The sequence below is a fragment of the Thalia democratica genome, chromosome 7, assembly GCF_965202585.1.
Source record: "Thalia democratica chromosome 7, ktThaDemo2.hap1.1, whole genome shotgun sequence".
NCBI lineage: Eukaryota > Metazoa > Chordata > Thaliacea > Salpida > Salpidae > Thalia > Thalia democratica.
In genome coordinates this window covers 50464659-50492073 of record NC_139171.1, presented here as the reverse complement: position 1 = coordinate 50492073, position 27415 = coordinate 50464659, and the positions used below count along the sequence as shown (strand labels likewise).

Below are 27415 nucleotides of genomic sequence, written 5' to 3'. Positions count from 1 at the left end.
AACTACTAATAAAATTCCAGCTAATTTAAGTTCTAAATTCTTATGGAAGGTGTTTAACTTATCGTAACATCTTTAAAACAAATTAAATTTACAGCTACGCTAAGTTTTTTAGTGTTTACTTTAATATTTTCTTAATAATTATTTTTACTTATAGATACTATTATTTTGCTATCTAGATTGTAACTAGTTCTTGCTGTTTGTTTTATTACCTTGTGTTATTAGGTCATAGTTAGGATATAATAGTATAGCTTAACAAGATATTACTTTAAAAAGTTTAGATTAAAATATAATAGGTTGATTTTATTTTTTAAGATGAAAATTGGGGATATTGGTAGATTAGTTTAAAAAACTTTCTTTTAACCAAGCAACTTTAAAGTATTCACTTACTTTTAAAACAACATACATGTTTTCCAAGTTTTTTATTTTAGTGTACATGTTGCGATATTTTATATAAAATAACTACTTGTTGTTTTAAAGTAATATTTACTACTATTGAATACAAAAAAAGAACTGACGAGAGTCACAAAATATTCCACAATCTTTTTTTAATACGAGCTAGATTGTTTTAACGTTTGTCTACTTTTAACTTAAATTTATTTTGAACAGCTAAAAAGTGAAAATTAAGTTATTAATACAAGCTAATAAATTAAATAATAAAAACTTCCAAAAAAAAAAACTTCTCAAAAGATAACAACAATTACAATATTTAAAATAATAGATCAAAAAACATCGTATGGTACAACATAGATTATAAACCTCACCTTGCTTTTATTATACTTATAGTTGCATACCTAATTAATTAGTCCTGCTAAAAGGAGAGAAACACTCTAGTTTTTTAAGTGGATTACTTTTAATTTAGAACAAAAGCAGAGGTATGTTTAACTAAATAGATTTATTCGATGGTTAAGATTTGCCTTAAGTATACAGCTGGCCTGTTTACTGTTTATATTTTTTTAGGTGAAAAGTAAACACAGCGAAGTCAAAAACTAAGTTCATTTATTAATTGAAGTACATTTAGTTAAGGTTATAGGTAAAATAAGAGATCAGAAGAAATGTTTTTAAAGTTAACGAACTAGGAAGTAAACAATCTTGTTCACAAAACTAATAGAGGTATAAATGCTGTTAAAATGGATATACAAGTAGTTAAAATTTAGTATAAGGTTTAGTTTTTTGATTGAAAATACTAACCAACAATTTAATGATATTGTTAGTCAAAACTTCTGTTTTTAACTTAAGTTGTAAGGAAAAAACGTTATTAGAAATAAACTTTGATTTTTGAGTGTTATAACTGTTAAAAACAAATAAAAATATAGTAAAGGAAGGATACATTTTGATATTGTACGTTTATATTAAGTCTTAAGAAAATTGGGTATGACCTTGTCAACTAAATTGTTGTTTTAACTTAATTTTAATTTTACTTCTCTCTTTGTTTTTGTTTTTTTATAACTTAGGTTTTGTTTGTTGGAAATATTTTATAATATTACAGTAAGAAGTTGGTACTGCTCTTATTTAAAACTTCCAATTAGTTTATTTGTATACACAGTAATTTAATCAAATAATAGAACTTTTTGTTTTTAGACTTCGAAAAAATTACTTTAATATTTGTTTACTAACATGTAACTGGTTTTTTGTTTTCTTGAAATTTAGCCAAAAAACGAATGTTTCCCTAAAATTTCCTCTTTATAAAACAGTTGTTGTAGTAAAATAAGAAAAACACTAAAGATTCTATATGTTATTAAAACTATTTTGAGCAAAGGCGTCTTTTTTTTACTACATACGGAGAGTGACTAAATTTCGTATACTTTCATAGATAAACTATTGTCTAAGAGTTTTTTGATAAAAAAAATAATAATATAAAAAAGAAAGAATAACTATAAGTGTTTGTTTTGTTTTTAGTAATCACTAAGGGAAAAATAGTAAAAATAATAATTTTTAAGACTAAAATTGCTTTTTGTAGTTCCAATCAAAACAAAAGTCGGAAGTATTTCTATACAAACCTTCAAAATAAATTTTAGAAACTGTTAAATTTTCAAATTTAAGCATATATTAAAAATACATTAAAGGAAATTGCTATAAACGTTTATGTGAAATCCTCTAAAAAACTATATTCTTGTCTGAACGATTTGGATAAGAGAAAAAAAAAACTTTTAACACGATTAATAAAACTGTAGCTATAAACTTTGGTATATATATATATATATATATATATATAGAATTAAGATATTTAACTTGATAAATTAAATCTTTTACACTGAGCCCACCTTAAATGAAGTTTTATGAATTTTTGCCAGTTTAATGTCGATTGGTAAATTAATTTTTGCACAAGCCGTTTTGCATGATTTTTAATAGTTCCAAAATTACGTCATAATCTATTTATGCTAAAATTTTTAACATTCATTTGTGTGTTTTGTTTTGTGCTTTATTTTAAACTTGTTTTGGAGCTGATGAGTGCATAGGCACAAAACTCGAGTCCTTTGAGTTTTACATCTTTAAATAAACCTTTATATATATATATATAACTTATTAAGAAGTTCTTTGTAGTGTATGCACTTTAGCTTATTATTTTTATTTTTTTATATATAAATTACAGTTTTTCTCCAGTTTTTTAATAGCTTACTTAAAACTACTACTTTTGATTTATTGTATAAATAATTTTTTCTATAACCAAAACAGTTACAAAATTGTTAATTACATATATATTCAAATTCACTTATCTGGGCCCCAAATAAAAATTTAATTTAAAATAATTAAAAATTTGTATTTTTGTTAACTTATGAATGTTTTATAAAAACTAGTGTAAGGTGCTCGTTTAATAAACTCCTGTACTTATTTGTTTTTATGAAATATGACTATTCGATTTAGATTGGGATAAAACTAATTATTTGCAAAGTTTTAGTTAACTTTATAAATTTTACTGTTGTTTAAAATCGTTGTAACAAATTTTCGAGGTATGTAGATGTAGAAAATATTTGCTATTAATTTAAAGTATTAAGCTTAATTATATCTAATAGTTTTAAGTTTCTAATAGAGATTTAACTATGGGTGTAATTTTTGTAAAAGTTGGTTTTATTAGTAAAAACGTAAATTTTAAAACAACTAAACCGTCTAGGTATAAAATAGGTTACAAAAAGAAAAGCTTTTATTTACTTGTATTTTCATTTCGTTAAATACAATGTTGCTTAACAAGGTTACAAAAAAATTGTTTTTGAGATTTAATAATTTTATGCTACAAAACTATGATTTAGTGAGCTGTTTTTAAGCTAGCAATCAGTTTTGAAAAACAAAATCAATTCAACTAAAATTTAATTTCCCATCATATGTCTGTTTTTACAGTCAAATTCCGTATCGAAATTATAAAATTAAATACTTGTTTGCATTTAATTTTAAGTAAACGTTGAGTGCATACTAAATATAAAAAGAACATGACTTTTTATTATTATTAATCAGCACGTAGAACAATATTTCATCAAAAGTAGTAATTTTGGAGTAAAATAGTTTCTTCAAAGTACTTTTCAAATTATAAAAAACTTTAAAACTGTAATTAATGGATTTTTAATTGAGAAAGTTTACCGAAAATGTTATATGAAGAATAAAGTTAATATGAACAATAAGTTATATGACAAACTCAAAGAGTTTTTTAAAATTTATAGTTGTAAAAATAAAGTAAGCAAAAAGTTACTAAAAGTTTTAATTAATCTTTGCAACTTATGCTGCCACTTTTTTGCAAAGAAGAGAATATTACTATATTTTTTATAAGCTTTGTTAAAGTGATATTTTTATTACATCTAAAATTCTTAAAAATAAAATTCCAAAACAAAGTCAACTAAAATGAAAATCGATAAACTAAAAAAAACATAATTTCGTTTAAAATATAAGCTGAAACATAAATATAGGTCAATAATTGGACTGCGAACTGAATCCGGCCTACCGGGAAAAATTCTGAAGTACGACGTACTGTTTAGATTAAAAACATCTTGTGCAAATGAAATATATATATGTTATAACAAATGTATTCAGTATTTTGGTTTTATAATATTTCTTTAAAAAACTTGGCCCGCGAAAGACTTATCTGATAAATCTGACACTCTATTACTATAGGTAAAATGTTATGAGTAGTGAAATAATTATTTTTAAAGTGCAATATAGCAATAATAAATTTTCAAGCTTCAATTAAACTAAACCTAGTTCCAGCTGGTCTTGATTAAAGAAATATCCTGTTTAGTAGATCACTTCAAGCAACATAGTATAAAGTTTAGTTTAAGTTTAGTTATATTTTTACAACTTAAAAAAAAAACTAATAACGCATGACAGATATATTCCATGACAGTGATGAGAATACTCGGTGTTCAAAACCAGACACCATAAAGTAGTTTATATTTAGAGAAGTAAAAAAAAACGAAAAAATGACTATGTAAACTTAAAGCATACTGTTTTATTGATACAACCATTGATATACAATTTATTTTTAAAATTATTAGTTCTCGTTTTATCAGCTAACTTATAAGTTAAACAACAAAAGCAATCTATTTTTTTAAATCTAGACTTTAATGTTTAATACTATAATTTTCTTTTACGAGTTTTTATGAATATTTTTTAGTAGTTTTGTTTAGTTATCTGGTTTCTGAGGCTTATTTTTAACTTTGGTACTTTAAAAAGTTTAGTTAAAGTTTTAAAAATATAAATGTCAATAATGTAAAGATAGAATATACAGAAACTTTTTGAAAATTTGTTTTTGCTTAATTCATTATAATATAGTGATTTACTGCTTTATGTTCTTTTAAAACTGTAGAAAACACATAGGAATTTTATCTTTGATTGTAATTTTTGATAATATTTTTTATAAGAATAAGCTTTATAACTTTGTTTAAAAAAACTTAAATAAGAGACTAGCGTTAACTTCATGTTAAATTACACATAAATTTCTGAAAAAACAAATACAGATTGTTATTTATTTAGTGTCTGAAACATATCGGATTACTAGAGTAGGTGTTGCTTTTAATTTAAGCTTTTATAATAGCTGAGCTTTCAGTGAAAATTTGCATTATAAAAATCTTTTGAATAAAACTTTATTTCTATTTGGAATGAAAAATCTATAAATACTAAAAGCACTAATAGCTGATAGTTTGTTTTTTACTGAGGTAGGTTTATTTTATACCTTTTTGATACATTTTACATAAGTTTGTACATCTTTATGATTTATTTACTTTTTAATGAAAGCTTTAGTATTAATTATCAACAAACAAATATTTAGCTTTTTATACGCTTGAATAAAGGACGATTTAGTTTTTAAGACATAAAATAAAACAAGGTTTTTTGAATGACAAAGTCTCTATGAAGCTCGAGTATAAATAAACTTCAATTTTACTGAAATTTATTTTCTATAATAAAAAAAAAAAATTATTATTTATTTATTGTCATCTAACTGAATTTGAAATAAGTATATTTGTTGATCTTAGCTATAAAAAATATTTCAATGTTTTTCATTTATTAGTGTAATTTTTGTTAACTTGTATAATAACTTTAAAGTTTATTGCATTTCCTTTTGTTTAGTTTTTATTAGTTGTAATTTTGTAGTGCTTTTTCGTTTTTGTTTAATTAACTTATCAATAAATAGTTGTAGTACATAGAGAAAGTTTTACAACCTAAATTTGTTTTTAGATACGAAAAAGCAAAACAAAATAATAAAGCAATGAAAAGTTTAAAGTTTTATTTTTTATGCGGCTTCCTCTATTTAAATGTGATGAGATCGGAAAGTTTAAATTGCTACAGTGGAGTATCGAGCAACGCTTTTGTTAAAGCAACACTACCGCAAATACTAGAAGTTACTAACAAAACGTGCGGTAAAAATTTTAACAGATGCATGTATTTCACGGGATTTCTAACTAGCCATTTATCAAGAAGTTGGTTTATTTATATCAACAAGTTGTTTTTAGTCCTACCTGTACAAACATACTACTTAAATTGATAAATTTTCAAGCAACACTTTTTAAAATTATTAAAAATATTACAAAAAACTCGTAATTAAAATATAACAGAGCAAAATAACTATTTCAAAAAAGTTGTAGTGTTTAATTAAGTATAATAAAAACAAATAAAGATTATAAATAAATAAAAGATCCATACATATAAAGTCTAATACACACTAAAAGTTTATTTTTAGAGTTCTTTAATAGTTTTACCTTTTTTAACTGATATAGAGCAAGTTTTAAATGCACGACAACAAAAGCCTTTTTTTTGTTCATTGAAGGTTTAAATAATATGAAGGTTTTTTCAACTTTTTGTTAGTGTCAATTATAAAATATCTCGGTAGAAATTGCTTTTCTTTAGTTTTTTGTTAATGTGAGAGGGAATGTAAAAGCATCAAAGATAAAAATAAATGTAAAAAACGTTTCAATAAGCTTATCAAAATTATAATTTTGTTAGCAGGAAGTTTCTTCTCAAAAATAACATTAGGAGGTTTGTGTTCATCTGAAATTCCTTGCAAAGATGTAACAAATTGTGAAGAACTTATAGAGTATGACAAGAAAAGTACCTTTGCACTTGGTAAGTTTACAAGATTCTACGTATTCAGGTAACTTTCGTGTACTATATACTTATGTGTGTGTGTTAAAATACATATATTTACGATTTAAATCTAAAAATTTATTTTACATATGAAGATGTTGTTTTAACAGAAGTTGCACAATATACTGCTGTGACACCGACCTATGCAACTACCCGGATTCAAGGCATTTACGCAGGTCGGCCAGTGACTTACTCTATTCAAAATTTCTTTTTTGAGCTCAATTGTATTCATTTTATACATGTTATAATAACCTTTATACTATAATTTCATTAAAAAAAATTATAATGTAAAAAAACATTTAGTTTTTTGCAGTTTTTTAAACTTTTTATCTCTTTTTTTATATGCTTTTATTTCAGAGTGTTTCTTTTAGATAGTTTAAGTTTTTATAATTTTAATTCGGAAAAATTTTTGTTGCTAAAAAAAACAAAGCTTATTTGCTTACAATCAAGCAGTTTAAAAACAACTTTTCTACAAGAATCCATATTATTCAAAATTAGATGCATTTAAATGCCAATATTGTATGTATTTCTTTAAGTAGTAAGAAAATATTAAACAGAAATCAGACAAATTAACAAAAAAGCTAAAAAAATAGCATATGCTCTTTATTTTTATTTTTTAATTATAAAAAAAACAATTTACAATTTTTAAAACTGCAGCGTTGTAAAAATTACTTATTATTAAGTTTATTCTATAACCGTTCAGTTTAATTATGTTTTGAAATCTCTTAGTCCATTATTTTCAGATTTTTTTTATAAATTTTTTGATTGAACTTCTACGTTAAAAATTTGTTATGTAAAAAGTAAATACAGCAAATTTATAAGATCTTTGTCAGTTTTTTATTAATAAACTCAATTTATTTCACGATTGTTTCAGGTTTATTTGACTTGTATAAGATTATTTTATCTCATTATGAAAAAGTACAATTTTTATTTCGAAAATATGATACTGTTTACACATTATAAAGTATAAAATTCATTTTTTTGATTATAACTAAAAAAAATTATTAAGTTTATAATGTAATGTAATCTTTTAGCGTAATCAATAAATTATTTTTCTCTTAAAAAGATGACTTACAAATTATAAAACATTGCTTATAGTTGTTTAAATAAGTTGTTTCATTAAGTATATTTTTTAAAGTGAGCATACAAGTAGAAAAAGAAATATGATCAAATAGCTTTTATAATAATAACTTACAATACGTATTAGCATGTGGGTTTTTTAATTTAATTATAAATCATAAAACACTTTGTTGCTTGAATGTTAAATTATTTGGACTTCATTTAGGTCAATAACAAAAGATATTAAATATTTGGTTTATAAAACTCTTTTTAAATTATAGTTATTAGTTTGTTTTCTTATATAACAGCAATTTTTTCAAAAACTCAAAGTATTACTAACCGATAAAACATCCTGCATTAACGTTAAAGTTAATTCATTATTAAAATTTGAATTAACGTTCATGATTAAATAAACATCTTGATGATATCATTAAAGTTGAAAATTTTTTAAACAACTTTACCTTTAGATCAGGGTTTCCCATACTTTTTTATAAAAGGCCCTCTTAATGAAAATAAATAAGCTATGGCCCCCTCCATACTAAAAAACTACGATTAAGAACGCGAAAGACCTTTTTTTTTTTGCTTTTATCATCAACTCCAGAATATCTAGTGCAAGTTTTGAAACTACCGTTAAAAACAGCTAAGACCTTCTTTTTTTAAGTTTCAGATTATGAACTCATGTCCCCCCTGTGGCCCCTTTACTGCTCATGTTTTTGGGGCACCTTAAAATTCTAAAACTTTGTGTACACTGGTGAAGACCAATGGTCTAGTTTTATATGTTAAAAATGTTAAAATATGTTAAAGAAATGTTAAAACAAATAATAAATTAAACAAGAACCTTCTAACTTTTTAAAATCTGTGAAAACTAAAATACTGGTTAAAAATTATATGTACACTAGACTATGAAGTTAAAAAGTTATTTCTCAAACTGATTATTTTTTGCATTAGGTATGCTAATATAAAGAAGCGTGTTAGTTTAGTAGTAATAAAAGGTCTTTCAAAACATTTTTCCACTTTAAAAATTTATTATGCACAGTTGAATATTTTTTAAGTACACTATGAAGACCACTGAGTTGAAATAAATATAATATTCCACGACAATTTAATTACATTAACACGTTAACTGTTTATTCAAAAAAATATATATTTGAAGTTTAAAATATAATCTTTATATTTTTTATGTAAAATGTGTTGGTTTTTTTTTCAGTTTTCTTTTAAAGTTTCTCAAACTTCATGTTTTCCAGGACTTTTTACCTAAATTGTCAAATGGTAAATTGTTTTTATAGAAATAGAGGTACAAATGTTAATATAAAAAACAGAACACTTTGATTCGAGCTTTATTTTTTACTAGCAAAAAAAAAAAAACTATATAAATATCTATCATTAAATGTATATATCAAACTAAACAAAAAGTTTTAAAAAAACTGTAGTAATAAATTTTAAATGAATTAAGTTTCAGATCATTTACGTACTACTTTTTATTTGTTACTTCTAATTCTTATGTACATGATACAGATTTAAACAAAATAGTTTTAAGATTTTTTATACATCCTGTTTAAAGAATTTAGTACTGTATGTAAAAGTGATGTATATAAGTATTTTTGATTAAGTCAAGTTTAAATCTTATGAATAGATCTTGTAATATTTTTATAAAAACTTTCCTGATGAAAAAATATTTTTTCAAAAGGCTTTTAGGTTGTTTCAATTTTTGAAACTTATATTTTTATACTATGTTAAACTAACCTCCGAAATAACCGAAAGTTTATGTTGGGTAGCTTAAAAAAACCTGCAAATAATTTTGAAAAAAAGAAACTAGAAGTGCCGAGTCACCAATTTTTATAATTTTTTACCTATAATATTAATTCTAACAAGCCTTACCTAAACATAAAAATTAATAAAATAAAAAGTAAAAATAGCATGAAATAAATTTAAAAATTGCTGACTCAGCATATGTAAGGTAATGTAAATTATTTGCAAGTTATTCCAGCTACCGGTTTTTCATACCATTTTCTTAGACTTTTTGAACGCTTTTTTGGTTGTATAACAATCAAGAAGCATAGCACAGATTAACAGTTCCTTACTCTTATATTTAGACTTTTTTCAGCAACATATGACTTAAGAAAAATTCCATTTAAACTAATAAGTTTAACTTATTCATGAAATTTATCAAGCTTCAAGGCTTAACAATTTGAAGTATTTTACATTTTTTTTGTTAGGATCTAAATTTCAAGTTGACCAGATAAAATAAATAACTTTCTACTTAGGTTCTTTTATAAGATACCCAATTTTTGTGAAAGAAAAGTCTTTGAAGATAGTTTTAATGAAAATAAATAAAATTTGACTCTTTTCAGATAATTAGTTTTATTCAGAAGGTAGTGATTTTTTTGTTATTCTACTAGAAGTAACAATGTAGCAAGTCAAGGAACAAATCTTGAAAATCTCTGGTCTTCATGTTAAAGAAAATAGATTTTTAGTGAGTTTTTCAATTTCCAAAAAATTTGACTGATGAAAAGGTTTTTTTTTTATTAAGTTTATATAGGTAAAATTTTACAAAGACTGCCGTCTATAATTTAAAATTTTATTTTAGTTTATAATTTCTATTAAACATTACTTACAGTTCATACTTGAAACTTTTTTAATCAATCTTAATTTTAGTAAAAGAGAAAGAAAAATGTCAAAGCTCACAACTACGGTCAATGGAATGGTTTGGGAAAAACCTTCCGGTCATCAAGCTCCACACCATTTGCTTGTAATAATTACTTTGAGCTAACTTTAAAACCATAATGAAATAAAATTAAAAAATATTAAAATTATTAAAAGTAATTAAATTTACATTAATGAAAATAAACTAGTTAAGTAATAAGATTAAGTTGAAAATGGCAAGCACCCTTCTTTAATTCATTAATACCATTATTGATCATTGAAACCATAGGCTTCACACAGTCTCCTCCCTTTGATTTCAATTTTTATGATCATTTATGGTCAAGTTTTTTTGTTGTCCTTTTTAAAAGAGCAACCACAAAAATGCCACAAACAACTCAAAATGGCAAGAGAGAAGAAGTCTAATGTCACTATAAATAACATATTTAGTATAATGAAATTACTGCAAAATCACAGCACCATGTATTTTTAAATAATGTCTATAAGTTGTTAGAATATTTGCATTTAGGTAGTGTAATACAGTTTTTGACTTTAATTGCCATAATTATATGACAGTTGATGAATTTTTGAAGTATTAGTCAAAATTCTACCTCTTTTTTAAAATAGATATTCCAAACGCTTATGATCTATTTCAGCAATTCTTTAACAAGGGTAAATTTCCTTGTTTTAGGTAGTAAACTTTATTTGTTTAAAGTTATAGAAATTAATGTTTATTAATTGACTTTTTAATTTATAAGTTAATATTTTAACTGTATTTTTTTGATATATTAATAAACTGTTAAATTTTATAATAATATTTTATATTTAATAAGTTTTAACATCAAAAAATCAATTATATTTTTTTTCAATGTTTTCTAAAATAAAAAGTCAGACAGTCTTTATTTTGAATAAACAATAAAGTTTTTAGGTTTTCCTGCTTTTAAAATAAAAGCAAGCACATGCAAACCTTAAATGATACATATAAGTAGTGATTTAGTTATGAAGTTGGAATTTGAACTCTGGGATTGCCCAGATGATATTCCTTGTTTTTTAACAATTTTAAAACAACATTGCAAAAATTTCACAAATGCAGATAAGAAAATAGTGGAAAAATTACAGGAAATTTTGGAAAATTTCTTAACAAGAAGTTAGTATTCTTTTGTAGAAGAAGTCCAATTAAGTTTCTTTGATGTCCTAAGTGAACAAAATGTCCTAATCATCAACAACTTGAACAAAAATTTGAAAACCCTAAAGCTTGTCTTTTTTCAACAAATTAGTTTTGTTTCTATATTGGTGCAAGACTAAAAAATTTGTAGACTTTAGATGTTTGGTATATTAGCAAAAAGTTCTATGTGTGTGTCTGCCCTTACGAGCACTCTGTCAAACAGTGTTGATATTTTGATAATTTTAACAATGAGAGTTTAGTTGCCTTAAAAAGTTTGAAGTTTTTCTAAATAAGTGTCTGTAATCACGAAAGAAAGTAAGAAAAATGTGAACGCTCACAACTATGGTCAATGGATTGGTGTTGAGAAATACCTTTCGGTCATCAAGCGTCACACCATACATTTTATAACATTTTTTGAGCAGTTTTAATTAAAACAATAAAAAAGAAACTTAAAATCAATGAAAAATAAATTTATTATTATTATTTTTTTCTTTTTTGTTTTTAAAGTATTATTATTTAAATTAAATCAAAACAGATTGTTTTAAAAAAAGAAAAAAAATAGTGTACACTCTTTTTTCTACCCATTTCTGCCAATATTGACTATGAAAACCATAGTCTACCATGGGCACCACACCGTCTCCTCCCCTTAGATTTCAATTTTTATGATCATGTAGGTTCACATTTTTCTTGTTGCTCTTTTTACAAAAACAACCACAAAAAATTCAATATAAAGTTCCACAATAACATAAAAAGGGAGGAGTGGTGAATATGCTGTGAAAAATTAAAACATATATTTCTTTAAATATAAACATAAAAATAAACATGAGTATTAAACAAAAACTGTAAATCATGCTAATTTAACCTATTGCTGTTAAAAACTATTTTGACTGTGTTGAAATGTTCTCAAAAAACTCTTAACTAGTTTTCACTTGGATGATTATGAATTTGATAATGTTAACAAAATAATTGATTTTGTATGCTCAGAAAACATGTCACTTAAATTTGGAAATTTCAAAGAGGTTAAATTTTTATCTGAAAAAGACATAATGAAGATAGCCAAAGTTGTGAATAGCAGTGATCTGACTATGAAAACTAAATTAACTGATGGTGGTGTAGTGAAGTTTGCTAAATTGAAAAAAATTGGAACTGGTTATAAAAATTGAAGGCTGCAGTCAAGTTACACCTCAAGGGTAGAAAGCTGTTTTGTATAATATTAATTTGTAAAAAGCTAGAAAATTTTTAGTACATTATAATGATATTTTTATATATAAGGGTAAATTTAAACGAATTGAAAATAAAAACAAAAACAAATAGTTTACATCAAACAGTTCCTTACTAAGATAGTTATTTAGGTTTATATCTGAAAAGTTTTTGTTTTTATTTTCATTTCATTTATTTTACTTATACATACAAAAATATCATTATAATGTACTAAAAATCTTCCAGCTTTTAGAAAATTTATATTATACACAGTTATGAATTACTATGTCATTATATATTTTTTCACTATTTTTTTTACTTGGTTGCATAAATGTGTTTTAGTTCTACTAGTTTATTGAAAGTTTATTGAGGACGTATTGTAAATATGAAAACATTTTAAACTAATGGGATGTGCAATAAAAAATTGTAGATTTTTCAAAACTATCATTTGAATTTTTATAAGTAGTTTTGAAAAATTAAAATTTTATTGATAAAAAAATATCTTAAAACTTTGCTTTGATAGTTCTGGAGTTTTTTTTTAACTCAGAGAAAATTTGATGTTTGGTTGAAAACATGTATGAACTTTGATTTAGTACAAAGTTTTTCTAGTTTTTTCTAAAAGTTTTACAAACAGAATACAACTTTATAAACACAGATTTTTAAAAGTTTGCTAGAACCATGTTATTGACAATGATGCTACTTGTTCTCTTTTAAATGAAAAACTTACTATATAAGCTTTAAATTAATAAAAAAATTGCACTAAAAACTTTGTTTTTTTGATATGTTTTCTGTGAAACTTAGTTTGACTCTTTATGTTTTTTGATTTTACATATTATAACATAATTTTTAATGTAATCAAACAAAACTTTAAACAAAATTATTTTAAGTCATTTTGTCAAGACAAACTCCTTAGAGCATTTTATTTTATAATGCTGTAGTTGCTTTTCAAAGTATAAATATGATAAAAGAATATTAGGTTTATGCATTAGTTTGTTTGGATTAGAAATGTAGATTTTTGTATAAAAGACTACCTTTAAAGTGATTCAAAAAATTATGCTTACCTATAAAATAACATAAATGAGTGTATTTTATTTAGCTCGTTGCAATTAATTAGGTAACAAAATTTATTTATTGTACTTGATAATTTATTTGAGGTCAACATTTCAATAAAACTTGAAAAAACTATAAATTGTGTGATTACCAATTTAAATTTCGATCTGAAACTAAAACAATAAGCAATTAATTAAATACAGCAGTATATAGTCAAGAGTGGTTTATCTACTAGGGTACAATTTTTTTTACAGTTTTTTTACTAATAAAGAGGAACAGTCTTTATTTTTATTTTTTTATCAAGTTATTAGTTAATCCTGATTTTAAGTGTAAAACATAAAAACATTTTGTGAGGCTGGTTCATCAGACTTATGCTTTAATTATAAAACTCTCAAACTATCTATATATGAATAGCCCTTGTTTTCAAAGAGTTGTAAAATATATTATTAACAGTTCTAAAAATTTAGATCAGCAAAAAAAGAAGCTTGAGGATTCTTGGCAAAACTTTTCAGTGTACTTATGTTGAAATTTTTTTGTACAAAGCAAACAAAAAGTTTAAATTTTTATTACTAAGAATAAAAAAAAAGTAAGTTGTATAAACATGTTTTAGCGTCTTTAATTTTATTTAAACTGAGTTGTCACAAACTCGTAATTCAGGCTAGTTTAAAACTTAGAAAATACTCAGGCTAATTTTGATTATTTAAAAAAAACAGGCTGACTCTAGATTGTTTGAACATTTTTTTCTTTAACTGAAGCTAGTTAAAAAAATGTTTTTATTAAAGCTTGAGGGGGATTAGTTTTTTTTTAAGTAAGTTTTTTCTTTAATTAAAAACAAAATTACCATTTTTTATGTTTAAAGAATTTAAAAGTAACTTTTGAGATACAAGCGTTCAAAGTTTAAGGTTTCAATAACTTCTTTAATGGTTGCCACTCTTTGAGTCAAAAAAACTGTTCTAAGCAACCTAAACTGTCCTGAGACATCCTGATCTTTTTCAAATCCTTTTTTTTTTATAAAAATCAAGTTTTTCAACAAAATTGTTTATTCAATTACAAAATGTTGAAACTAATCAACTGAATCTCATTAAAAAAAAAATTGGCCTAAGATAATCAGAAATCTTAAAACTAACCTGAGTTAAAAATAATCTGGCTTAAGTTTTATAAAAATAAATGAAGATGCTTCAACTGACTTTTTTTTATTGCTTATCTAATTAAACTAAACTGTTTTGGCATACTAAATCTTTAGATTGCATTTAACGTTCATTAAATTAAGTCAGTTTTAATTAACTGTAATCAACTTATACTTAAAGTTTTAACTACTTAGTTTTTCAAAAATATTAATTTTTTTAAGAAGTGTGAATTAAAGCTGTAAATGTACTATAATTTTTAATTCAGTATGACCAAAAATTATTAGTTTACAGTTGTATTGTAAAAACTTATGAGATGAACTGTAATAAACTACTGGTGAAATCAAATTTTTTTAGAAATGTTTTAGCAACAAGCAGATGCCAGGTTAGTTTTAACTTAGTAAATTTTGAATTTAAATGATACCAGAAATCAACTAAATAATTCTAGTCCCTTTATATATAATTTTGTATATATTATATATTTGTTTTGTCTATTTTTTATGAACTTACTTAAGACATAAAGTTGAAATTTTATGGTTTGTTCAGTAAAAATATTTTCTTTTAATCATCATTAACAGCTTTATAAATATCATAATTTTTTTTTGTTTTTGATAAATGTATAGTAGTAAGTATGCATTAGCAAAACTGTATTTTAGCTTTGTACTTTCTTGTTCAAAAAAACATTAAGAAAATTATTTAGCAAAAAAGTTTATGGTAAAATTTGCTAAAGTAATCGAAAAAAACGTTTTACTATTAGGCGTTTTATTGTTTGTGATAAAACTTTAGTATTTAATTAACATGAAAACCCATTTTGAAAATCTTAGTGTTGAAAATTGGTAAAATGTTTAAAGAAATTATGAAAAAATTAGCTTTTTACATGTCTTGAAATTTATTTTGTTTGTTTCTGATGCTGTCGAAAGTTTCCACCACCTATAACATTATCAATATTTATTTAGTTCTCTGTAATAGATCTATAGTATATATTAAGTTCATGTCTAAACTTTTTGTCATTTGCGTTTATTTGTATTTAATTTTATTTTTTTTGTTATCTTAACTTATATGTTTTTAAAGAAAACACTAAAATATAAATGATTGTAATAGTTAAAAAAAGCTATTTGTTTATTTATGCATGGCAAGTCAAGAACTCAACACTTTTTATTTCAAATTAAAATGAAAATATGTCTTTAGTTTTTAAGTATATAATCATAAATAAGTAGTTATAAAAACTTATTTTAAAAGATAGTAAGTTTATTTAAAAATCTCAATTCATATTAGAATGTTTTAAATGTTTGAAATTATTATTAGTATTAACAGTCGTAATAAATATGAATACTAAAAGATTATTTTTTAAAGGCACATACATTGATTTTCGAAAGAGTATATGAACCAAATCTTCCAAAAGTAGGAGAAAAAGCTAAGCTTAAACGAAGGCATAACATTTTGAAAGTCAAAAGATTTGAAAATGGTCCTAAGGAACTTAAAGTTGTACTTACTGAAAGCTCTAAATGTAAGTTAGTTTTGTGTATACTTTATCAGGGAAGGGTCAAATATACACGAAGACTCTTTTGCTCAAAGACACTTTTGCATGGGTTAAACGTTCTATTATTATTATTTTTCTTTTATTAACTTTAATTTATTGTTTTTTTATGTTACTATCACTGTTACTCCTAACCTTTACCCTTGTTGGTTTTTTTTAATATATTTTTTTTTAATCAGTTTTTTATTTTCTCGTTTTTTTTTTTGATTAACTATTTTTATTAGGTAAATTTTATTATATTTTTTTTCTATCACTGTTACCCCTAACCCTATGTCGGTAACTTTTTTGTTTTTTATTAGTTTTTTTTTCAAAATTTTATATTTAATATATTTCTTTGTTTTTTCTTATTTTTACTATTACTGTTTCTCTCGGCCGGTAACTTGTTTTTTGTTTTTTTCTATAAATTATAGTTTTTTTACTCTTGTGCAAAAAAGTCTTTGTGCATATTTGACCCGTTCCCTGTTTGTCATGAATTGTGTATGATTTTGTGTATGAAATTATGATATTTGTTTTAGTATTTTATCAGTATATTTAACTGTTTGTTATTGCTAGGTAACTAATTTCGTTGAATACTTAACAAAACTTAAAGTAAAATATGAGGTATAGTGTATAAAAGTCGCATAGTTGTATAATTTTCTCATGGAAGGAACAAATTTAAATCGTAAAAAAACAAGTATCTCATTCAAAATATATCTTCTTCTACAGTTTTCAAACAGTATTTTCAACCTTTAAACTCTTATCTGCTTATATAATAATAACTTTATTATAAATATAATAATCTTATTTTAATTATATTTTATATCCGAAATAACTTTTTATCTTTAAATTAAAAAACTATACACATTATGGTAAATTTTTGTCATGTAGTGCTGCTTATCTTTATTTTTTTTTCAATACGCTTCATGCAAGGGACATTTTCTGAAAGTTTTTAGGAACTTAGCATAAAAAAACCTAGGAAAAGATTTATTTATAATTGGTATTTATAATTTGCAAAAAATTTGGCCATCCAAATTTTCTTTTCGCACAATGAAAAAAAATTAATTAACTATAAACTTTTTTAAATGTTGTTATTATTTTCTAAAAAAAATGTTTTGTTCGTGTATTTTATTGGAAAACAACATTAAATTGTATTTCAAGCACTTATATGCCAGAAAAGTTAATGTTAATATTTATAATATAGAAGTATTTGATAGGTTTGAAATACTTCAGTTCAATACTTCTTGCTTTTGCTAAGTGTTAATATTCCTTATGATAATTTTCGCACAGTTCACCGATGAATTTTTGGTAAAACTATAGGTTTTTATAATTGTTAGTTTTTGCTACTGATGTTTATTAAAATGTTTATTTTAGTGTATGGAGTAAAAGGGGAGGTTGTGGAGCTTCCCAAGATGTTCGCAAGAAAACTTCTGGAACAAAAAGAAGCGGTCTACGCTTCCCCGGAAAACATTGAGGAGTTTGCGCTCGATCCGGTAATTCAAAAATACTATTAAGTAACTCAACTTATTAATACTTATATATTTTATAACTATGAATATAATATTTGAGTAGTTTGCAATCGATCCGGTTATTAAAAAATGTTAATAAATAACTCAACTTAAAAACAACATCTTAAGTACTCTATATTCGTATAATTTAGTAAGTTGTATGTTCAATTTTTTTTTTCTTTAAGTAGTCAAATATTTATTATTCTTTTTCGATAATCATTTTGTTTTAAATATAAATAATATTGTTAGGAATCAGACAAACAAACACTGACTGGCAGAAGAACCGCTTTCTGGCTGAGTTCCCACGAAGTTTTCGATTGTCAATTTCCCAGTGACAAAACGTGGACCTTGGACGCTGAAAATTTGTCCCGTTGTTTGCAGAGAGTATGTTTTTTTCTTTTAGCTGTTTTGTTTTAAATTTGTTTTCATGAGATTAAACCCATGATATGATTTTACAACAAGTTAGAAACCTTTAAGATATGAGAGTGTATTTTTATAAAAGAATTGTTAAGAGTTAATTAGCTTAGTTTTTTTCTTAAACTCATTGAAAATTTAGATACTTTTTTGTAACAGGCTAAACTTTAATTTAACTGTTTTCTTTGTGCAGGGTCACACTCGGTCAGGAAAGGCAGGAAATCAGGAAAAGTCAGGAAAAATTTTAAAAAATGACAAAAGTCAGGAAAAGTCTGGAAAAATGGGGGATTTTGAAAAAAAGTCAGGAAAAGTCAGCAAATTTGATAAAATTTAAAAAAAAGTCAGATTTTTAAATTTATAAAATTCCTTGTTTTCAAAAGCCTTCAAATGGTAAAAATTAATTAAAAGTTCTTTAAAGTCAGAAAAAAAATCCAAAATTTTCCTAGAAGTTTACAAAAATATTTAATTTTATTTCCAATGCCTTCATCTGGTATAAATTAGTAAAAAATCCTTTACAAAACTGCAAAAATTTTCTATTAACATGTTTAACAAGTACCCTACTTGAACAAGCAGATTTTGTAAGCTTTTTAGTATTGATGATCTTAGCAAGGACACTTCCATAGTGAAACTGATATATACACAAAAGTTTATCTAGCATAATTTTAGAATCAAAGTGTTTTTTGTTTAAGTAAATAATTGAGTTCTTTATAACTAAGCAGTTAGTTTAGTATTTTATGTAACAAGTTAATGTGTATACTTTACCTCTTTATAATTTTTTCAAAGTTGTTTAAATTTATAAAATAAGTTATAAGAGAGGTATATGCCAAGATTAAGTTTACTTATTATTTGTATTTTTTGTAGAGTAACTTAAGTTTTTAAAGTAAATAAGAGTATATTTATTTGTTACAAGTTTTATACTAAATGATATGAAGAAATATTTTATAAATGAAAGTAAAAATAAATGAGTGCCAAAAGAAAAGAAATGAAGCCCACAAGTTGTGGCTTGATTTAAAGAAAAGATTCTCTTCAACAAGTGTAGGGGCAGCAGATGAGAGCGATTTTAACTGCCAAGAAAATGAAACGGAATGCAGTTCAGATGAAGGAAACCATATATTTATTAGATGAAGAGGTTGAAGTGCTAATAAAAAAACGGAGAAAATAAATTTTAGTACATACATTTAAAAAAAAAAGGAATTGACTAAGTTCTTTATTGTTTTAATGTTTTAACTGTAAAAGTTCGTTATTGTTTAAAGGTTTGAGTTGTGAAAGTTCCTTATTGATTTAAGGTTTTAATTGTAAAAGTTCCTTATATGTAGTTTTGTTTATTTAGATACATTTATGCCAGGAAATTCTAAGAAATTGTGTACTTTATTGTAAAAGTTACTTATATGTCGTTTCGTTTATTTAGATACATGTATGCTAGGTAATGCTAAAAAATTGTGTCTTTTTTTAGACAAGCTGTGTTTATAAGGTAATATATTATTATTTGATGTATTTTGCTGATAGAGCGGATTATTGTAAATACATCAATCATACACATATGGTTCAAGAGATGTAATGGAAGTTTGATGATTGAATGCAGCAAAAAAAAAAAAACTGTTGTTTTAACCTGTATTTAAATTAGGTTGAAAGCTTTATACAGTTTCAAGTGTTAGACCATACATTTTAGAATAAGTTGAAATTAAGAGTTTGATTTAGAAAAGTCAGGAAAATTTTGGTAAAAAGTCGGGAAAAATTAGGAACTTTTTTTCAGCTTAATCTGTGGCAACCATTCGTGTACTTCTTGGAAATCATTTACCTAGTAAATGGTTGTTTTTATTTTGTAATGTATCTCTCTTAATTTTATATGATGATTCATATTAGTACCTAATTAATATTTTACTCATACAATTTAAATATTAATAATTTGACATTCAGATATCTTTAGAAAACATAAATCATCTTGATATTTTAATGGAAAATTTGAATTTGATGAGGCATTTATATTTTCTTTTTAATTATGCTTGTCTCTTCGAATTTTATAACTTTAACTGTTAAATTTAAATACTGTTGAAAGCTAATTTTAAGCTATTTGAAATATTTTTATTGGTTTTAAGATGCAACTTTTATACATAGTGAAAGACAACTTCCATTATTACTTTGTAAAGGAAAACAATTTAAAATTTCTAATTAAGTATGTTTTAGGATTATGATGTACTTATTCCCCCGTCAGCAATAGAAATACCTGCGTATGAAATTAACAATGAAAATGCTTTTGACGAGAAAATTCACGATGCTACTGTGGCAGTTAGTTTAAACGATATATGTTAGATAGAATAATCAGTTTTTTGCATTTACATATTGACTATGTATTATGGTAGTTTCGTTTTTTATTTATATGTTTAAATTTAAATTACAAGATTTCGATTTAAATAAAAGTAAATATATTAAGTTAAAAATAAAGTTTGAGAATGGTTAGATATAGTTTAACGCCTATTATAGAATGTATCAGTTAGTTGAGACATGTTATTCAAAATATATTTTTTTCTGCGTCGGATGTATGCCTAACTACTGTTTGCCATGCAATAGTCATTAATCTAATTCCACGCATTTAATTTTAATGTAACTACTGTTGTTAAAATTGTACTCAACTATTATTAGTTCCTAAAATGATGTTGGTAGTTTGATAACTTAAAAACTTACAATTAAAAAAAAAACCTTTTTGAATGACGACAAATTAAGTCGAAAATGTTTTCATCGTAAAACAGTTTCATTTGTATCCGTATAAAATGACTCATTTGTATCCGTATGCGAAGTTTTATAAGTTAAGTTATCATTGAATACACTTCATTTTATTTTAAGCTAGAACTTTATAAAAAATAAAAGTCTGTCTTTATAAGCTGTTCTTTATATTTTATCTTAAAAAAGTTAGTAACATTTTAACAATAAAGTGTTAAATAAAATATAATTTAAAAGTAAAAAATGTAACTTTTTTATATTTAATTACCTACTAAGACTCTTTGGTTTCTAAAATATTTTGTACGCTTGTACACCTTTATGATTTACAAAAGTTAGAAAAAAAAATAATTGTCAATTGTTTAATGTACGTAATGTACAGTAATCGCCTTTACTTGTTACAATGTAAAAAATCATTAAAAATTTAGTTCTCTCATGGATATCTAAAACGTATTAATTCCAGCAAACACAAAAGTTTGATTTGTTATAAAATCAAGAGTAGCGAAATTGTATTTAGAAAAAGCCAAAAAAAGTTTATTGCATATAACTTTATGATAATTGTTTTTTTTTTGAAACTTTAAGGTTTGCATAACACAACAAATATTCAAAGCTCAAAAAATAATAATTTGCAGCCCTTCTTGTTTTCTATCTGTTGAGAGAATTTTTTTTTTTATAATATGCCTTATCTGAAAATAGTCTAGCATTTAGATTCTAAATACGTTTTCATTTAATTCAATAATTAAAATTAGCACAAAATTACTAAATTTAATAATTATAAATAATAATTTTTTCAGGTAAACGGAGTTGAGAAAGTCACTATACAGTTGAAGTTTGAGCAAAAAAGCTGATAATGTAATAATTTTTAATTGTGTTTAGGTTATTATTTTAAAGTCAATGTATGATAAAATTAGATATTAGTGAACATTTTCTTTATAGTACTAATAGTTTTTATGAGTGTGGAATAGTTTTTAATATATAAAAAAAGTTAGTAAAATTGTTTCGGATAATGCTACTTGAAAAGTAAACATTTATCTCACTTAACTTTATGCTAAACTACGTTTAATTTCAATAGCTTTTAGGCCTTTATTTTCAGTTGTTTATTAAATTTTTCAAAACTTTATTTTAAATCAGAAAGTTTATTTTTATAAATTAAGTTTATATTGGTAAGAGCAAAACACCTAGATATGTATCATTTTTCTGAAATCGTCTTGGTTAGCTTTAAATGTTCTCGAATATCAGAATAAAATTAACATAATCTAAGTTTTTAACATACTAAAGTTTGAAAGCTATAAAAAGTATAAAGTAGAGATTTGTTAGAATTTCATAATGTTGGTACACTTTTGAATTTTTATTTCATGTTCTTCTTTATTTTTGAATTAATCGAATACCTGAGAACTTTTGTATAAATTGTAAGCACTCTAAAAGTTGTTTAACTAATGCTATAATGAAAAAAAATATTAAGATTCTCTTTTATAGTATTTAAAACTTATATATTTTAAGTATTAGTTAAATATTTAGTTTGTTATCCAGTATACTGATATATTTTTATTGAAACTTTGAAAAAATTACAAAGACTAAGCAATGTTTAGATTACAAATGGATAGTTTTTAGTAAAAAAACAGTTATAGAAAGACTAATACAAAACATCCTATTTTTTGAAAAACTTGTAGGCAAATTTTAAAGTATACAAACTAGATTTTTTTAAAGCATATTTTTAACTTATTGGTAAATTAGTAGTATTGTTGACGTATACCTTTATCATTTTTAATATCTATGTTGAATACGACTAAACATATCCAGCTATTAAGATTAAAACTATTTTTTAATTCGAAATTACTTTTCAAATTTTTTAAAAGTTGAGATTAAAAACTAGTTTTTCAAAATAAAATGTAACAATAACTTTTTGTTTTCTAAATTAAAATTTCTACTAAATGTTCAAATAAAGCATATAACATTATTTAAGCAAGTTTGTGAAATTATGAACTGATTAATTATATTTTTTAAAATATGTCAGTAAGCTTTCTTTATTAGTTTTATCAAGTTCAAAAATCTTCTAATTTTAAAGAAGTTTAATGTTGAAACAGTGCGTTTTTGTTCGGAATCGCTAAATGGGTATTAAGCATTTAAAACTTTATTTATTTAAAATTAAAGCAATGGAAAAAATAGATAAATAAGACACTTAATAAAAAGAAAGTCTTACTTTTATTAACATTCATATCGCCATTATTTGTTTGTACCCTAATGCAGTGTTAAATCTGCTACTCTTTGTTGCTTGTATGGTATTTTCTACTTGTCAGAATTTTTTAAACAACTACAAGAGCTTATACTAAATAATTAAGGTGATAGTTTAATGAAAACGATAAAGAAATCGACGTTCAAAATATGATGAAATGATCTGATTTATAGAAAGCTCTTTCGGCTATTGAACTAAACACCACTAAATAGATAGTAATAGAGGTGGTCTTGCCTGTATTTATTCTTTTAATTAAATTGTTCTGCAAATTAAGTGTTATGACAGCAAATGTATTGATCTGGACAAGACTTAAAAAGGTGTTTGTGGTGTACGACTCGATAAGCAAAATGTTCTTCGTTCACCAGGCTCGAGGACCAAATATTTTGAGCGTCTTTTTTTTCGTTCAATAAACCATGATAATCTAGCTTGAGATTATGTTTAGGTAAAAAAAGCTCATAGACTTTTTTGAGAAATACAAACATTCTATCTGAACGATTTTTAGTAAAAAAACCTTTCATTTAGTTATAGGCCAACATTTATTATGGCACAAATTTACTTATGTTCCCAGCGAGAAAAGTTTAACAGATTTGAGCAATAAGGTAAGTCTTCTCGCACACTAAACAAACTTTCATCTGCTTGCATTTCAACCCAGAGTTCTTTGTTATGGACGAGCACACTTATACAAGAACTAAAGACAACTTCTTACTCTGAATATCTGAGTTTGTTGCTTCTTAGCATAGTTTAAGCTAGAAATGGGCAACTAATCTTGTCAACAGGCCGGTATTTTATGTGAAAAACTTTTTTCTGGCCGCGTAACTTTGAATAAATGTGTTATAGAGTATAAAAAAGATTTTAAAATCTAAATTTAATAACGTACTCATTTAATAAACACTCTTTCTACTAAAAAATAAATTGAAAGCCAAATTTAAGTGTTTTTAAAGAAGGCTCAATTTTACTTCTTCTGCACTAACTTTTTTAAGTTAAATACTACGTGAAAATCGCCGATCAGAATTCTGTTGATGGGTTAGATCCGGCCGGTAGGCTGTATGTCGCCTACCTTTAATTTAGGCTTATAGAAAAAGATATTTAATCATTTAGAGGTACAGTATTAAAAAAAAACAATGTTACTAAAAATTTTCAAACTGTTAGAAAAGTAGTTTTTAAAACATTGTCTTTAAGAAATCCTTGAAAATAATTAATCTAAATTATTACGCATGTGAGCCAAAATTAAAGTCTAAAATTTCCTAGTTAACCATGGAATACTAGAAAAAAATCTTTAAGAGAAAGAAATTTAAACTTGTAATTAAATAAAAAATGCCTATTAAAAGTAGTTTAGTATAAATAGTTTTGTCAATTCTGTATTATAGAGATCATTATTTGTGATTGTCAGGTGTGTGTTTTATTAAATTATAAATATAAAATTCTACTGTGTTATTCTTTGTAAAATAATACTAACAATGTGTTTGTATTTTTGCCATATTATAACAGTATATTTATGAAAAAATAGTAACTTAATTAATGTCGTATTTCTAGTTTTTCATAAAAAACTTATACAAGTTTCTTTGTTTACTTTTATTTTTTGTCATTAGTTTTTTACCGAAAATGATTTCTACGAGTAAGTTTTATATTTCCTACTCGTGTTATATGACTAAGTTCATAAATAACAGATCACATTTAAAAAGTAATAATTTAGTTACTATTATCACATTTATAAGTTAGTGGTGTGCAACTTGTGACCAACTTTACTTGCCCCGTTAAGCAGAAACCTCTGGTGTAAGAGTTATATTTTAATTAAAAAAACGTGCAATACAACTGTCATGAATTTTTTTCTAAGAAATATGCATATCGTTGTGTTGATTTTCTGTACACACTAGTACTTTAAAATACTTATTTCAATACAACAATAACCTTTTAAAGTTTGAAAAAAGGATTACATTAAAATTTCCCAAAAAGATGCTGCTAGCCTACATATATTTTCTAAATTGTTTTACCCGCAAAAGCTTTTTCTGGTGATTCTGAACTCTTGACTAGAAACCCTCCTATTATGAGTGACATACGAATAAAAAACTTAAACTCGAAGTGTACCTTAATATTATAAGTTACAAAGTTTTTAGATAAAGTAGATTCGGTTTGGTATCCGGCTGGATCTTGATTTGAAAAACAAGGATCTAAATCCTTCTTTTTCTTAATTAGAAAAAGATCTAGACTTTATACTCACTTAAAACGCCATGATAACAATTAAAATTTCTCATTTATATTAAAATTATTATAACCTTGTTTACAGCTCGTTGATAATGACAAATACCGAAAAAATAATTAATTTATTCAGAAAATCATGAAACATAATTTTCAACACAACTTTAATGAAAGTTAAAAAGAGAAAAACAGAAAAACGCTTTAAATTTTGTAGTTTGTTCGACAAATAAATAAAAAGAAAATAGTTAAATAACCTTTAAAGTTTTACACAACTAATTAAATATTTCTTAACTTTTTTATCTTAAAAATAAAAAATTGTGGTTTTAGTTTTTGACTAAACAATTTTCTACTTGAGGTCTCACCAGAATTCTAAACAAATACTGTTTATTTTTTCTGATGAGCTTATCGAGCAAAACTCTATCTACGTTATAACTTTCTTAAAATACAATATCAATATAGTACAAAAGTAACAGTCTACAACTTAACATAATCTAAAACTGTATAAACTATTACAATTACGGCTTGTATACGAGTTTCGTATTATTTTTGTAAGAAGTATCAATGCTTTAACTAAATTTTGAAGGTATTTACTATTTTTAAAAGCTAAATATAATAGTAATAAGAAAATACAATTTTTTTTTCTTCTACTACAGCTTCAAAAATATCTTAAAAAAGGTTAAAATACAATCCGTTTTGTCTACAAAAAATCTAATTTTTAGAAATAAAGCTTTTATAAAACAAATTTTAAGATAACACTTTGCGAAAAAAAAAATCCCTAAATCTTTAAATTATAAGCGATTTCAACAGTAGATACTTTGTGTAAAACTGCTTATTGATATTTGTAAGTTTTTTTCATATAAGTTGTTACATAATAAAACAATTGATTAGCAGAAAATAAATAAGTTCTCCATTTTAAGTCGATAGTAGAAGATTTAAGTTTCTTGTAAAAGAGAAAAAAAAGATTTTTTTGTTACTTGTAAAAAGATGTAGTAAAAGTCATTGATAAGTTTTAAATTTGTCCTGGACAAAACGTTAAAAGGTATCCGTTTTCGACGGTGTGCAACTCGATAACCGCAACGAAAGGTACTTCGTGCACCAGGTCCTAAAACCAAATACTTTAAGCGTCTTTTTTTGTCGTTCAACAAACTATAATAATAAATGAATAATGTATGGACAAGGAAAAATTTAGTACTGTAAAAAATAATTAAATGAAATAGTATATAATGTTTTTGCAGTAATATTTATTTAATACCATTTACACATTTTCTATTTTACTAAGTCAAAAAGCACTTTATTTAAGCTAATTTCGACTTAACTGTAAAGAAAATTCATCCTAACCATTAATTAAACATAAACTTCTTTTTGTACCAAGTTTACAGCCATAAAAAAATTCTGATATTTTTAACACAACTAAAAGGTTTGTTGGAAATCATCTTTTGTAATATTTATGCTAAGTTGTTGAAATAAAATTGAAGTTGTTAAATACGATTTTTTCTGATTCAATTGTTAAATATTTATAGATGATTTTATTTTAAACTTAAAATCAAAGTTTGAAGTATACTAAAAGTCAAAGTGGTGTACGACTCGATAACCGAAAGGTTTTTTCGTACACCAGGTCTTTATACCAAACTTTTTGAGCCCTTTTTTTGTCGTTTAATAAACAATATATATATATATGTATCCACAGTTGTGTTTGACTTAATTTATAAAAAAGAGAAACAATAAACTATCTAACAGAACTATATAAAAAAATTAACTTTAAAAAAAACGTGTATGTTAATTTATTCAATCTACTTTTAAGCTAGCGAGAATCTAGTTTCTGCAAAAAAAATCACATATTTTTTGATTTTATTGCTGTTATGTTTGTTCTATTCTATCATTTAGGAAATTTGGTCGTTTCGACTAATTTAAGCAATTATGGTTGAATCCATTTAATTATTGTGTTATTTTTAGATTGCACAAATTTAAAAAGTACTTTTTTTAGAACGTACTTTTATACATAAAACTAAAAAGACACTTTTGGGTTTTATTTGA

The 27415-nt window shown here is 24.2% G+C and overlaps 2 protein-coding genes across 3 annotated transcripts; both read left to right on the top strand.

Moving 5' to 3' along the window:
- Positions 1-5668: 5668 nt before the first annotated feature.
- LOC145841019 (uncharacterized) lies at positions 5669-6960 on the top strand. Of its 2 annotated transcripts, XM_082948378.1 has the most exons (3): positions 5669-5900; positions 6427-6571; positions 6675-6960. In XM_082948378.1, exons 1-3 carry the CDS (start codon positions 5690-5692, stop codon positions 6778-6780), a joined length of 462 nt encoding a protein of 153 aa, XP_082804504.1. In that variant the 5' UTR covers positions 5669-5689; the 3' UTR covers positions 6781-6960. The 2 variants fall into 2 exon arrangements, 1 of the variants encoding a protein (XP_082804504.1); XR_014370135.1 differs by lacking the exon at positions 5669-5900 and having other exon boundaries at positions 6424-6543.
- An 8130-nt stretch (positions 6961-15090) lies between these two features.
- Positions 15091-22370, top strand: LOC145840842 (large ribosomal subunit protein bL9m-like). The gene is made up of 6 exons (XM_082948184.1): positions 15091-15187; positions 16156-16309; positions 17690-17808; positions 18073-18207; positions 20422-20523; positions 21747-22370. Exons 1-6 carry the CDS (start codon positions 15119-15121, stop codon positions 21798-21800), a joined length of 633 nt encoding a protein of 210 aa, XP_082804310.1. The 5' UTR covers positions 15091-15118; the 3' UTR covers positions 21801-22370.
- The last annotated feature ends 5045 nt before the right edge of the window (positions 22371-27415 follow it).

Coding starts and splice junctions, on each gene's coding strand:
- LOC145841019 (XM_082948378.1), top strand. CDS start 5,690: ATGAAAAGTTTAAAGTTTTATTTTTTATGCGGCTTCCTCTATTTAAAT. Junction 5,901..6,426: donor AACTAGCCATTTATCAAGAA/GTTGGTTTATTT, acceptor TTTTGTTAGCAG/GAAGTTTCTTCTCAAAAATA. Junction 6,572..6,674: donor ACAAGATTCTACGTATTCAG/GTAACTTTCGTG, acceptor TTGTTTTAACAG/AAGTTGCACAATATACTGCT.
- LOC145840842 (XM_082948184.1), top strand. CDS start 15,119: ATGAACTGTAATAAACTACTGGTGAAATCAAATTTTTTTAGAAATGTT. Junction 15,188..16,155: donor TAGCAACAAGCAGATGCCAG/GTTAGTTTTAAC, acceptor TATTTTTTAAAG/GCACATACATTGATTTTCGA. Junction 18,208..20,421: donor TGTCCCGTTGTTTGCAGAGA/GTATGTTTTTTT, acceptor AGTATGTTTTAG/GATTATGATGTACTTATTCC.